Source organism: Cuculus canorus, chromosome 24, assembly GCF_017976375.1.
Source record: "Cuculus canorus isolate bCucCan1 chromosome 24, bCucCan1.pri, whole genome shotgun sequence".
Taxonomy (NCBI): Eukaryota; Metazoa; Chordata; class Aves; order Cuculiformes; family Cuculidae; genus Cuculus; species Cuculus canorus.
In genome coordinates, this window is record NC_071424.1 from 5480219 (window position 1) to 5494711 (window position 14493).

At 50.2% G+C, this 14493-nt stretch overlaps 1 protein-coding gene across 1 annotated transcript; it reads left to right on the forward strand.

The window, feature by feature from the left end:
* The first annotated feature begins 3150 nt into the window (after positions 1–3150).
* LOC104062299 (omega-hydroxyceramide transacylase) lies at positions 3151–13138 on the forward strand. Its single transcript, XM_054087869.1, has 9 exons — positions 3151–3807; positions 6925–7157; positions 8220–8285; positions 10688–10900; positions 11240–11300; positions 11380–11520; positions 11799–11898; positions 12391–12501; positions 13061–13138. Exons 1-9 carry the CDS (start codon positions 3606–3608, stop codon positions 13062–13064), a joined length of 1131 nt encoding a protein of 376 aa, XP_053943844.1. The 5' UTR covers positions 3151–3605; the 3' UTR covers positions 13065–13138.
* Positions 13139–14493: the final 1355 nt, after the last annotated feature.

A 14493-nucleotide genomic window follows, 5' to 3' on the forward strand; every position in this document is an offset into this window, starting at 1 on the left:
AGCCCGGCACAATGGGACGGGGATGGAAGCAGCCACTGTTGCTGTTGGTGCAGCATCCCAGGGCTGGTGGCTCTTGGACCTCACGTCCTTTCTTGCGAGCGACTCCAGCACCTTGGGCTTAGTCTCTCGGTTATAAAATTGAGACCCTAATTGCCTGTGGGCACTGAAGATATTAAGAAAGCATTAAAGAAGGGTGAGTTATTAGCCCTGGGGTTTTGATCGGTTTCCAACTGTCAGTATTATCTTCATCCTTCTCTAAACGCCCTGCCGTGGCTTCAAACAGCTAAGGCAATCATCTCGCCTGAAAATCCCTGGGATCACGGACACTGGCCATCTGGGCACTGATCCTGCCTGGGCAGAAAGAGCCCCACACTCTGCACAGCCCCTGCCTGCTCGGAGCTCAACGCGAGCTGGGGGGTTTTTCCTGAGAGCATCTCAGGCTGCTTCTTGGATCTTGCATCTCCCGAATCGTTAGTCCTCGCTAATCCTGCTTTGCTGAGTGACAGGTGGGGGAGGGCGGCTTAGAAAACCAGCCTGGCACTTAATGAGCCAATTAATGCAAAATTCGCTGTCACTAAGAGGATGATGACAAGGTTTCATCTCACGGGAGCATGGCAGAGGGCCAGGAAGGATGTTATCCACTGACATACTCTCCCAGGGACTTGATACATGCAGCGGGTGAGATTTGGTATCTCCCTCTTGAGAAGACCCCCCATAATTCTTTGCAGGACAGAGTGATTTGTGGGAAATGCTGTGATGTGGCTGTGCAGATCCCCAAGGTGCGTCCCCAGAGCCTGTCCTCTCCTGGGCTTTGAGGATCTCAAGGGGAGGCTGGAGCGTGTGAGCATGCTGTCAAGCCCTCGCAGGTCTGAGCTACTGGCTTTTGGGGTGCTGCCGTCCCCTTGCCAGATCAGATGTCTCCTGTCCTTCACTGTGCATGGATGCTCATCCTCTTGTCTGTCCAGCCTTGCCTCCCCTGCCTGTCTTCTCCCTCTCCTTGATGTGGGGCCGTGATATCTGTTGGGTTTTCTCCTTGTTGGAGACCTTCTTGCAGTAACCGTACACTTCCCCACGAGCTACTCACCTGCCTTCTTGCAGGGATAACGGCTTTTCAATGGCCACCACGCAGTCCTTCCTCATCCAGCTCTGGGAATGGAAAATCCTATTTAATTTGTTGCTTCCTGGCAGCTGCAAGGGAAGAAATTATTACAAGATGCTCAAAGGAGAACCTGGGGCCGAGAACATCTCCCAGCTCAGCTTGGGCAGGGTTTGCCCTCACAAACTCTTTGTAGCAAGTCCAGCGTCTACAGCGAAACCGTCCTTGTGCTGTGCACTGGATGGAGGACCGAGTTCCGGCAGGTCCCACGGGGTCTTTTATACCATTCCCAAAGCTTGGCAACTGGAGCTGGGCTTGACCAAAGCAATGCAGGTGCTGAGTGAAGCAGGAACATCCTATGCCTCTTCATGCAGTGCCTGTTGAATTCCCTAGGGACCTGATGCACATAATTGGCAGAGTTAGCACATGGAGAACATGGAAACAATTCCTTCCAGCATGCAAACACTCATGCACTCCTCACGCACTTACGCGTTTGGACCATTCGCAGTGAGAGCTGCGTGTCTTGCTCTTCTTCTACCTGCGGGTGTTTGCCAGTGCTGGATGAAAGCCCTCTAAATGAAGGAATTTTCTTTCCCAAGGGCTGAAGGAGACAGCAGCAAGAAATCACGCAGATCCAAGCTCAGGCATAAGCAGAAGGCTGGTAGAAAGGCTGGAGCAAGTGGAATACTCACCCAGCAAGGTGTTAATGTGAAAACAACATCAAATGCTGCAAAGACAAGCAGTGAGAAGACCAAATTCAGTAAGGATGTGTATCTACAGTGGGATGTGGTTACATACAAATGACCTAATTCCAGCAGTTGTTCACCTTTGGGATAGTCCAGATCCCAATTTGATCTACCTTTGAGCTGACAGCGTGCTCCTGCTTGTCCTGTTGTCCAGGCAGCAGCCGTGGAGGACAGCCTTGGCCATACCGAGTGACATTTATCTTGGGCAGCTGCAGGCAATGTTCTCCTGCTGACTGGCAGTGAGCAGTGAAACTTCAACCCAGGGACTTTTTGCACAGGGAGGTGGGAATCTCTGCCCCCGGGTATCGCACAGGACACAACTCTTGACACGGGGACCTTGCGATGGCTGGAGAAGCCAAGGAGAAATGCATGAAAATCTGGGATGAAAGAGCATTTCCAAGGTTGCATCAGGATGCCGGGACCATCCTCTGTTTCCCTGCACTCTCCTGGCCGGGCTGGTTCACCAGCACAGGGAAGGAAAGCTCTCTCCGCTAGCCTGTTGCTGTACACATGCCCATGTTAGATACTTACATACAGCCTTGCCTGTAACATACCTAATATTCATTATGTAGTGGGCATTCTGTATTTATTTGGACAACATAATTGAAACAGTATTTAGCAGTATTTAACAAATACATCTGTTTAAAATGGCCATTTTTATTCTGCGTGTTGGCAGCCGAATTGGGTAATTAAGGCTGAAAAAAAGACTAGAAATATACTGAGTTTCTCCCTGTTTTTTCAACTATCGCCCAGCCAATAAAGAGGGAAGCAGAGAATCATGGAATGGTTTGGGTTGGAAGGGACCTCAAAGCCCATCCAGTTCCATCCCCTGCCATGGGCAGGGACACCTCCCACTGGATCAGGGGCTCCAAGCCCCATCCAACCTGGCCTTGAACACCTCCAGGAATGGGGCAGTCACCACTGCTCTGGGCAAACTGGGCCAGGGCCTCCCCACCCTCATCGTGAAGAATTTCTTTCTAACGTCTAGAGAGCCCAAAGGTGGTTTGACTCTGGTTCAGTAACCCCATCTTCAGTGAACACGGTGCTGCTGTGGCATCCTGCGGGTGAGAGCATCCTGGGCATCCTCAGAATCCACAGTGTTGGGGGAAAAGAGAAAAGCAAGAGTAGCTTCTTGTTTTCCCACCCACAAAGAATATCCAAGAGTCAAGCAAGGACAAAACCCTTCCAACAGGGAGCAAACACAAGGAACGTTTCCAAGCCTAACCCACCGTAATGCCCTGCATCCACCCCTTGTGTAACACCCGCTGGCTTTAAGTGTCTTATACAAGCCTTTACCCACTAAGCGCTGAGCTGTGCCTAAGCCGGGATTGGTGGAGAATCCTGTTTAGGAAAACACCCTTGATGAGGAAAGCACAAAGCAAAGAGGAAATTTTACCTGGATGTTTCCAAGCGTGATGGCACAGTAACTCAAGGACCACTCCCAGCAGGGCTCCCGCGGCACTTGGTATAAAAGAGGACCCTCGATTCAACCCCAATCATCTGAATCATCCGTGGCTGAGGATTACAAGAGCTGTTTTGATCAGGGGAAAACTTCTGTTTTTAGCACAGGCAGCAATTAAAATAGCTCGTGAATCTAAACGCCTCGGGGAGCCGTCATAAAAGGAGGCAGAAAATCCATCTTGTGGACTCCTCTACATCCAGGGATGAGCCTGGAGAAAGCAGAGGAGGCAATTGCTTGAGGTTCACCTGGGGAAGAAGGACAACCTGAGGAATCGAGTCGGATACAGCAATTTGATCCCGAGATGGCTGAGGAGGATCCCCGGGGTTCGAGCACCCGTTTCTCGCTCTCCTTTTCGGGCAGTGGCTTTCTCGCCCTGTACCAGGTCGGGGTGGTGCAGTCCCTCCTGGAGCTGGCTCCTGAACTCCTCAAGTCAGCATGCAAGGTCTACGGCTCATCTGCCGGCTCGCTCATTGCTGCCGCTGTGGTGTGCGGCATCGGCCTCGGTAAGACAATTATTGCCTAGATTTCCTTACTATTGATATTTTATTCCAAAATAGAAATAGAGAAGCTAATGCCTTAAAACACTGATGGGGATGTGATCCTGGTGCAATTCCTATCACTCTCAGGGCATAAAAGGACTCTGCAGATGTCGTCATTTTTGATAGCCACCCTATCAGGTGCCTATTTGGAGCAATTCTGGGAGGTGTAAGGTGGAAAAGTTGATTGTCACTCTCTGAATGTCTTCTCACATGGGTGGGCGGATGCTGCGTGGGTAAATCTGGATGTACCTGTATTTTGTTGGTTCATTTCCCTCCTCCTGCTGAAGGAACACATCTCCTTTTCTTCTGCTATAGGGGCTAAGGAGTGCTGTGTCCCAAAGCAAGTCCATGTGGCCATGGTGGATGGATATACCCATGTAAAGCCCCCTTGTGCCGATGGATCAGGTCCCTTGGCATCCTCACCTATGAAGGGACATGAGTGGCAGTCACAAAGGCATCCATAGAGCTGACAGCCCTGTTTGCATGTGGCTTTGGCATTATCCCACTCAACTTGACCAACACAAGGGAAGATGTGGCACAATTCCCATCTCCAGATAGCAGAGCGTCCTTCTCCTTGGAAAAAACTCCAGGGCTCATCAGTGGGACATGTCTGGGAAACTACGGTCCTGGGTCCAGCCTGGGACTGGGGTTTCTCTTATTGCTACGAGAGAGGTTTTACTCTGAACGTCTTTAGACAACGTGGAAACAGCCCCCCTAGCCCTGAGACCATCAATGTGTAGAATTAATTCAGAGCAGTTAATCCACTTTTAATAATCACATCCTCCCATATTTCCAATTAGTGTCCATCTGTAAACAAGAGTACACAAGATTTAAGCCTTCAAAGGCTGATCCAAGACCTGCTTCAAGCAATGGGGACATTTAGGAGGAGCAGAGGTTTTAGGGTCCAAGTAATTAAGGAGAAAGCAAGGAGGAAACACACAGAGCCTGAACCTCTGGTAGATGCTAGAACCACTCTACCAGAGCTAAAAACAATACAAAACTTTGACAAATTTATTTAAGCAAAGTAGAAAGGAAACTTTCTGCCATACGAGGAAGAAGTCCTCTACAAATCACCAAAGGTCCCAAACCCTTCCTCTCTCATCCTTGATGCTGATGTAATTGTATGGACCTGGTCCAGCAGGTAGAAATCGTTTCTAAATCAGTTATCAGCTATGGTAACCGCTCTTGCTGTGGGCACCAGTGCTGAAATGAGGAGCTGCTTTACTTCAGGTGGTAGGCACCATCCACTTAGAGGCGTGGAGATGATCTTGTGCCCAAAACACCTTCCTCAGGGGAAGAAAAACTTTTTGAGTAGTCACGATTCTGGTTGGGTCTCTACTAAGGAAAATGAATGCGGCACAAACTCTGTCACATTCACGTTGGGGAGGATTGGGACAGAAAGAGGGTTAAAAGTGTGCTTGAGTCCGGGTGGGGTGTCCGTGGGGTGGCTGCAGTCGTGTACCCATCCCCTGCCCTGGTCTGGTCTCGGTGAGGAGCTCTGAGCTCTCTGAGACAGGCTGTCCCCTGCCATCCCATAGGTCACCTCCTGCGCACATGCTTGTCCCCAGCAGGCTGGTGCAGGTGGGGACAGTCATGGAATTGCACACAAGATCAGCCCTTGGTCAAAGCCCCAGTCAGAGCCAAACCCCCAGAGCTGTGGTCAGCTCTGACCTCCTGCCCACAGGCTCGCAGGCAGTTTTTCCAGGGTTTTCCCCATTCTGAGGATACAGAGCAGCCAGACAGTGCCCGATGAGTTCATCACCTGCCTGGGATGTCTCCCTCTCTTTCTGCATCCAGGACCCTGCGTGAACCTGCCAAGCGTTAATCGTCACGCCACATGGCCTGAACATCCGCTCAAACATTTATAACCCCTCTTAATACCTGTGTTGCTCCAGTTGCCTTTGGGACACTCCATCTAATCCGTCTGTCTGTCCACGCTTTTAAAGCAATCTCATGAGACAGCCTAGAAACCTTTGCCCTTACAAAGCCCTGGTGCCGTGGCAAAGCCGCAGCTTTGTGCTGGTGCAGGGTCCCAAGGAGCCCAACCAGGCGCAAAGATGACTCTTTGCAGCATTGAGGAGACAGATGAGCTTTTTTCTGCAGGAGTTTAACCACCCCAAGTGGGCTATTCCTCCCCATTTCAGCAAAACGACCAAGCCCCAGAATCAGGGTGTCTGTGGGGTTTTCTGCTCCCCTCTTCCCCCATCACTGTAAAGCCTTTAAAACATGATTTTTTTCTGAGCCCTTGGCTGGGGCTTTGCAACTCTGCTCCTTTAATCCACCTTCTGGGATGTGCAGATGCACGTAATGACTATTAACAGCGGTTGGGAGATCACTGGAGGAGCTCAGGTGAGCAGGCAGTCCCAGCACAGTGGAGCAGAGGCGATGGCTTGCAGAAATGCCCTCAGCAGAGGAGGCAGGGGTCTGCTCCTCATGCTCACCTTTGAGCTGCCCTAACTCTCACGTGAAGCCTTGGGTTGCCCACATGCAAAATCTGAGGTTAAAGGCAAAATCTGAAGGTTGAATATGTTGTGCAAGTCATATCGGCATCGATAACTCAGTGTCTGCACCTGTGTTCCCCATCCCAGGGCTCCTCGGAACATTTCCCTAATCCCTGGCCAGGCACATCTTGAGCATGAGGACTTTGGTGTAGACAAGGATTTCACCATTGGGATCAGCAATACATTGTCCTGGCCCAGGTTGCCCAGGGAAGTGGTGGCTGCCCCATCCCTGGAGGTGTTCAAGGCCAGGTTGGATGGGACTTTGAGCAGCCTGATCTATTGGGAGGTGTCCGTGCCCATGGCAGGGGGATTGGAATTAGATGATCTCTAAGGTCCCTTCTAACTCAAACCATTTTATCATTCTATGATCATGGGGGTGGTCTCCCCTTTTCTGTCCTGCCACAATGTTCCCCATTGAAGCTGCAGGTTCACCCTGGGGTGATGCATAGGCTGCGTGAGGCTTTATTAACATGAGGAGTGTTAAAAATACAAAAAAATATACAATAAAAACATACAACTGTCAGGGTAACAGGGATATTGACTCTCTCTCTATCTTCACTCCTTCCTCTCTCTGCATCAGATGACCTAAAGGAATTTTTCTTTGCCATGGCAAACGAAGTCAGGAAAACCATCCTGGGCCCTCTCTCTCCCAAGTGCAGCTTGCTGGCGAATATCAAGACCGTTTTACAGCGGATGCTACCTGAGGACTCCTACCAGCTGGCTTCAGGGCGGCTGCACATCTCGCTCACGCGGGTGGCGGATGGCCAAAACGTCATGGCCTCTGAGTTCAACTCAAAGGAGGAGCTCATTCAGGTGAAGGGACCTTCCTCTGATGCCGTAGGAAGATCTCTCCCTACTGCTTGGGGTGCAGGTACCCAAGCGCTGATGACTTCAACTGCACTGTTTTCCACCCAAGATGGGGAGAGTGCCAGGAGGCTCTGCCAGGGTGGTGGTCCCACCTCAGAGAGCTCCACGAGGCTTGAAGGGAGGCAGGGAGGGAGGGAAGAAGATGTTTTTAGGTTCAGTCAGGTAGGAGGAAATAATGCTAAAAAAGTGGGTTGGTTTCCAGCTGCAAAAAGCCGATGCCGACGCTTTGGCCAGCTTTAATAAGCGCTAATGACTTTGCAAAGAGCTGTGATGATGGTAACACAACCGCTCAGCTTTCCGTACAGGACTCTCCTCAGCCAAGTCCCACGAAGGACTTTCCTTCCTCGAAGGAAAGAGCTGGGCAAAGTGTATGTGCTGCCAGACAACACACAGCTGATTAACCTCTACATGAAAGGAATCCTGGGGTACAACCCTAACAGAGCTGACCATGAGGTCACGGGCTTGCTTGTCTCAGGGAGCCAGTAGAAGACTGCAAGTCCATGGATACGTTGGAGTTCACCTCCAACCTCATATTGGTGCCTGTCCTCAGTGAACCCCGGATGCTCATTCCCAGCATGGTGGAAAATGAGTGCAAACAGTTTTATTATTGACAAATCCCAGCAGAATGAAGATGCATTGTGAGGATGTTTTGGTTTTGTCCAAAATCCCACAAATATGAAAAATAACCCCAAAGCTTCACCTTGCCACCACCAACGGGCGGTGTTTGAATAGTGATCTGGAGATACACAAGTCTAATAGTGCTGGAAGCTATAGAAATAAAAAAAGAAGTGCTATGTCCTTCTCAAGAGAAGTCTTCCATTTCATTGAAATGAGATGTTTTCATGATTTTTTTCCTCTTGGCACAGTCAAGTGCAAAGACCAGGTGGTAGTGACAGTCTGGCTCCAGACGATTTGTCAAGCCTTAATTTGCGGGCACTCAGTCAACAGCTTTTGTTCAGGAGAATGTTGACAGGAACATTTACTTCTCCAATCCCTCTCCTTCCCCAGGCTCTCCTCTGCAGCTGCTTTCTTCCTATCTACTGTGGATTCATCCCTCCATCCTACCGGGGCGTGGTGAGTGACATTTCCAGTAAAATATACACTCCCAGCACTATGTTCTTGAGTTTGAACTTTCCATTCCCTGAGCAGAGAGGGATTTACATGTCTAGGCTTCTTCTTTAGTTAACGGAGGAGGATAAAGCTTTTCAGCTTATTCTTCATCCTATTCTAAGGGTGGAACTGCCGTTTGCAGAGCCTTCTTCTGCTTTGGCTGGGAATAGGACCTGGGCGACTTAGACTGTGCCTTGCAGATCTCCACAGTGAGATGAGAGGATGCCCACACTCAGGACTTTGATGCACAATCCAGTTATCCTGGGCAGGATCTGTCTGCAGTGCAGATGCCTCCATTCACTCGGCTGCAGATCTGCAAAGCTGAAAGACGAGAAGGGTCCAGAGAGACCTTAAAGCAGCCTCCAGTACTGAAAGGGGCTCTAGGAAAAGCTGGGGAGGGGCTCTTGATGAGAGAGGGCAGGGAGAGGATGAGGGGGAACGGTTTTCAGCTGAAAGAGGGGAAATTGAGGTGAGAACTTAGAAAGAAATGCTTTGCTGTGAGGGTGGGGAGGCCCTGGCCCAGGTTGCCCAGAGGAGTGGTGGCTGCCCCATCCCCAGAGGTGCTCAAAGCCAGGTTGGATGGGGCTTGGAGCAACAGAATTCAGTGGGAGGTGTCCCTGCCCATGGCAGGGGTTGGAAATGGATGGGCTTTGAGGTCTCTTCCAACCCAACCCAATCCAACCCAACCCAATCCAACCCAACCCAATCCAATCCAACCCCATCCATTCCATGATTCTAGGATTCTTTGAAATGTCAAAAGATCGTGGGAGGATCATCCCCAAACCATATTTGCAATCTGTGAAACACCACAGTGAACTCAACAAGTTCAGCTTGTTTGGCTCGTTGCTAACCCTTGGTGAAGGAGGAGCACAGCGGTGTGGTGATGAAGCATGTGCAGAGGGACCACGGAGCAATGATGCATCATGACCTGCTTCTGTCAAAGCCCACAAAGCCATCATACCCGATTTGCAACTGGGATAGGGCTAGAATCTTCCATTGATTCTGGTTGCTCTGCACCAGCTGAGCCTGTGTAGTCCTCAGATGTCCACACCTGGCTATCAGGTCAGATGTCCGGCTCACCCTGGGCTGCAGGGCTTGCCCACGAAGTCCATAAAGCTGCTGCATGAGGCTCCTCTGCGCTGTTATTTCACAAGTATTTAATTTGATCAGCTGCAGTCCTTGCAACCTCAAATCCCACTGAGGTGGGTGGTAAATTCAGATTCCTTTGGGAATACAGCAAATTACATTTTCCTTGCCCAGTGAGCAATCCTCCAGGGATCTGCAGGCAATTATTAAATGTGAGAGCCCTACCGCTTGAGCTCAGGATTCAAAATTTATACAACACTAAATTCGGCGACATCTGAATTGGCCAAGTACTGCCGAAACAGCTTGACAAAGCTTTGTGAATTAAAATAACTATATTTCTGTTTTAATAACCGCTGTGGATTGCAGCCCCTGGTCGAAGAGCTGGCTGGGTGCCACGGGCAGTAGAAGGAGCTGGCAAAGACCAGGATAGAGAGAAAGGGGGTGGGAAGAGGTGCTGTTGCAAATGGGAGGAGAGGATATGCTGGGCCTGGATCATGGCAGGAGGTGTCGCCTTTGCAGCTCCTTGCTTTACTCTCAGTGATGCTTCCCTCACACACACACACTGTAGCATCCTAGTGGCTGGAGAGCTGCATGGAGGAGAAGGACCTGGGGGTGTTGAGTGACTGACCATGAGCCAGTGGTGGCCCAGTGGGCCAAGAAGGCCAATGGCATCTTGGCTTGGATCAGAAACGGCGTGACCAGCAGATCCAGGGAGGGGATTCTCCCTCTGTACTCAGCACTGGTGAGACCGCACCTCGAGTACTGTGTTCAGTTCTGGGCCCCTCACCACAAGAAGGATGTTGAGGCTCTGGAGTGTGTCCAGAGAAGAGCAACGAAGCTGGTGAGGGGCTGGAGAACGTCTGACGAGGAGCGGCTGAGAGAGCCTTGAGAAGAGGAGGCTGAGGGGAGACCTTATTACTCTCTACAACTGCCTGAAAGGAGGTTGTGGAGAGGAGGGAGCTGGGCTCTTCTCCCAAGGGACAGGGGACAGGACAAGAGGGAATGGCCTCAAGCTCCGCCAGGGGAGGGTCAGGTTGGATATCAGAAAACAATTCTTCACAGAAAGAGTCATCGGGCACTGTCAGAGACTGCTCAGGGAGGGGGTGTGGAGTCCCCATCCCCAGAGGTGTTTAAAATACAAGTAGATGAGTTCCTCAGGGACATGGTTTAATGGCAGATAGGAATGGTTGGACTCCATGACCCAAGAGATCTTTTCCAGCCTGGTGATTCTATGATTCTGTGATCCTCAGAGCAAACCTTCCCTCTGCTCTTCCCCTCAGCGATACGTTGATGGAGGATTCACCGGCCTGCAGCCTGTTTCCAGTTTGGAGGAAGCCGTGATCACTGTATCGCCATTCACAGGAGAGCTCGATATCTGCCCACGGGATTGTCCCGCTATCTTCTTCTGTTTCCAGATCTTCAATGGCAGCATTCAGATCTCCATAGAAAACCTCTGCAGGATTAGCTATGCTCTCTTTCCACCTAGCGCCATGGTAAGCCCCCCAGGTCTTCTTCCCAGCTTTGATTTAGTTAATACACATTAATGCTGGACCTGCTTTCCCAAGCTTTGATGTTCAGCCCAATCTCCATCATTAATTAATCAGATTCAAAGGAGATGGGGCACTACCCACTCTTTTGTTGTGCTTTTTTTGGTGGACCTTCAGATGGGGTCCACCCTGGATTGACATCCTGCAAAGGACAACAAAGATGTTGGAAACCAAACTGCTTGCTGCCTTCCCAGATGGACCATCCATGGTCAAACAGCCTTGGATAGATCCTGCTGGGGCATGGATGGAGGGTTCTTTAGTGACCTCAAGCATTTCTCCTTGCAGGTCTTGAACGACATTTTCTCCCAGGGGTACCAGGACACTGCCCTTTTCCTCTACAGGAACAGTAAGTGTTAATCCAAGATCTGAAGGACAGCCTGGTAACACACATGCAGATATCAGCTCCTTCTTTCCACGTCTCACAGATGCCTTTGGCTTGAACTACTTCGATGGCAATTTCCGCTTCGCCAGTATGTGTGGGAAGAACAACTCCACGCAGTCCAAAAGGACATACACCGGTCTGTGCAAAAGGGTCCCTCAGTGCCTGGCTCCTTGCTTCCTGCCAGGTAGAGGATCTGGGACACTGATCCCGGGCTTTAAGTGTGACTGGGGCCACCGAGGGCTGCTCTCTGAGAGGGGCGGGATTGTATTTAAACATTATTCAGTTATTTATCATAGTAAATATTTCTAGATCTGAGTAGCCACTCACAAAGGTAAGAGTGGCTCCGGTACTTACAGGGTGAGCTGCAGCAGGAGCTGCTGGGAAAGAGGAATTATTGCATTCATTGGGTTATTTCTAATAACTGGTCTTTATTTACTTCTGTGTTGTCGTTTGTGGACACAGGCTTGGCTCTGTGGAGGAAGGAGCAGGTGACTGGACTGCAGGATCCGCTCTCAAAGGTCCTGTTGCAACCATACAGGCTGCCGGCTTTTGTCAGGAAGGGGTAAGAACATCTTGATGGAGACATCAGACCTGGGGGTGATACAGAAACCAGCGGTTGTGCCTTCAACAGTTGCCAATCAGCTGAAAGGACACGGTGCAAGATAAGCACGAGGCACGCGGGCATTCCTGCAAGCCCAGCATGGAGATGTGCAATGGGTTGTAGCATCCTTCAGAGGCAGCTCTATGGGAAACACATGGAATAGTCGCCGGGACAGTGTGCGCTGGTGGCGATTCCCTCCCTTCCTACAGACCACGTCAAGCTGATGCACGTCTACTGCATAGATAGGCTTAGTGGTGTGCCCCTCCTCTGCAGGAGGATTTGGTAGTCCCCGAAAGCAAAGCTCTCCGGGAGAGTGAGCATCGCTAACAGGAACAGCATAGGTGCTCCGTTCTGAAAAAGAGAGTATTACAACGTGCATTTACCACTAACGCCCTCCTCCCTGTTTTGCTGCATTTATCGGTCATTAAAGTCTGCCTTATTTTGGGTTCGCAGGGTGAAGAAGCTGTGGGGGTTGCTGGAGGGTATCAGCTCCATGGTAAAACCATTCCAGAAGCTCCTCAGAACCATAGTGCCTCGTTTGCCTAAGACAGCGGCAGCCAGGAGGTGAGGTGCTCCGGGGTGCGAATCCTCGGCAGAGGGAGGGCAGGGTGCAGAGCGGGGAAACCCCAGGAACCTCACCCATGGGTCACTAACGCTGAGCATGGCTAAAAATTCCAGATTTGGGGTACTCCACAAATAGCTATTTTTTGTCCCTATGATATTATTTTTTAGTGGCATTTGAAAGAAGCTATAAACTAGCTTAGTGCTGCTTCCCCGAACCAATATATTCCTGTTCCAGAGCATTTACCTGCTGGGATCTGTCCTAGCAGGAGATCTGGCGTGTTCAAAACCCTGAGAGGTGTTTTGACACTAAACTCTCAGGGATAAAAGGCATTTAACTCGTCACACAGGGAGCTTTCAAGCCATGGCTCCCCCAAGATTTTCTTGCAAGCTCCTTCACGTGCAGACGGCACAGAGCTTTGCACAGACCAATTTCGTCCTGCAGGCAGCTACACAGTTCCTCAGCCATGAAAAAGCTCTCCAGGATCAACTATTCCTGGGGTTATTGGTCCCAGTTGGATCGCTGACCCTGACTCAACTAACTGCCAGCTTGTTCCTTTAGGTAACTACCCTGGATGGGGTCTCCGACGCCAGGCGGTTCTGCTGCCCCAAGAAGCCGTGGATGCCACCAGAGCTCATTTCACGCACTGGCATTGCTGATGGGTTTTATGGAGTGTTTTGGGTTTGTTTCGTTGGGGAAACCGGATGATTTCTTTTCCAGGGCTGCTGCTGCAGTCCCCTCACCTAAACCTGATCTGCTTTAACACACGGCCGAACTGTGGTTTGCACAGGGGACACTGGGCATCTTTCCTTGCACGCACATAGCTTTCCCCGGGAACTCCACTTGCTGATCTCCAACAGCATCCCTCCCTCTGCTTTCGTGCAGATGACAGGGCAGGCGTTTGCCAGGAAATGTCACATTTTAAGTGTTTGCCTCCCACTCAAATACTTTTCAATGAGATTCATCAAGGAGAAAACAGTGATGGCAAAGCCTTAGGGAGCATCACAATGGGCAGGAACTCATTTTATCCTCTTTCTTGAGGTTTTTACCAATTACCCATTCTTGAGCTACAAACCCTCTTGGAGGACTGCTCCAAGAGGCTCCAAGAAGATGTGGCTGCCCCATCCCTGGAGGTGTTCAAGGCCAGGTTGGATGGGATTTGGGCAGTCTGATCCAGTGGGAGGTGTCCCTGCCCATGGCAGGGGGTTGGAATGAAATGATCTTTAAGGTCCCTTCTAACTCAAACTATTCTGTGATTCCTCCTGCTGGAAGAGGCAGGAGCACATTTGGACCTCTTTGAATATGCAGCTGTGGAGAAGGATGAAGAAACCTAAATATTAACCTTCCTCTACTTCAAGATACCGTTTTCTTGCAGGCTGCGTCTCCTCTTGCACCGGCAGAGCTGACCTTTCACAAACACTTAGTTCTTTCCATGTGATCCTCTTGAACTCCCTGCTATGAACGCTGCGTGGTTCAGGCAAACACACCTCGTGTTGCTGATCTGTACAGAGAACAAACGGGCAGCTCTCCTCTCATCCCCAATAGATTTGGTACATTAGAGGCTGACGGATTGGCTTCACCCCAACTGAGCATCTCCCTGTTTGTTTATGATCTCCCTGGATCACAACAGCACAAGCTGTTTATTTGCATAAGCAGCTTGTTTAATTGCACAGAGGGAAATGGTACAGAGGGGAGTTTCATCCAAAGCGCCCTCGAGACTGCAGGCATGAATGTGGGGAATATTTGAAGGCTGCATTGATGGAAACAGTTTCAAAATTAACTACGAATGCTCAGCAAAAGATTAATATAATACATTCTGCTGTCTCACTTTGAAATCAATGACCTGGGAATATTTTCTCTGCAATGTGCTTGCTGATATAAACCCGGATGCTTATTTACACTGCACCCAGCAAAACCTGCTGCCGTCTCCCCTTCCATCCTAGACGGAGTTACATCTCTCAACCCCTGCACCAAAGCAAGGGTGCTCAAAACCA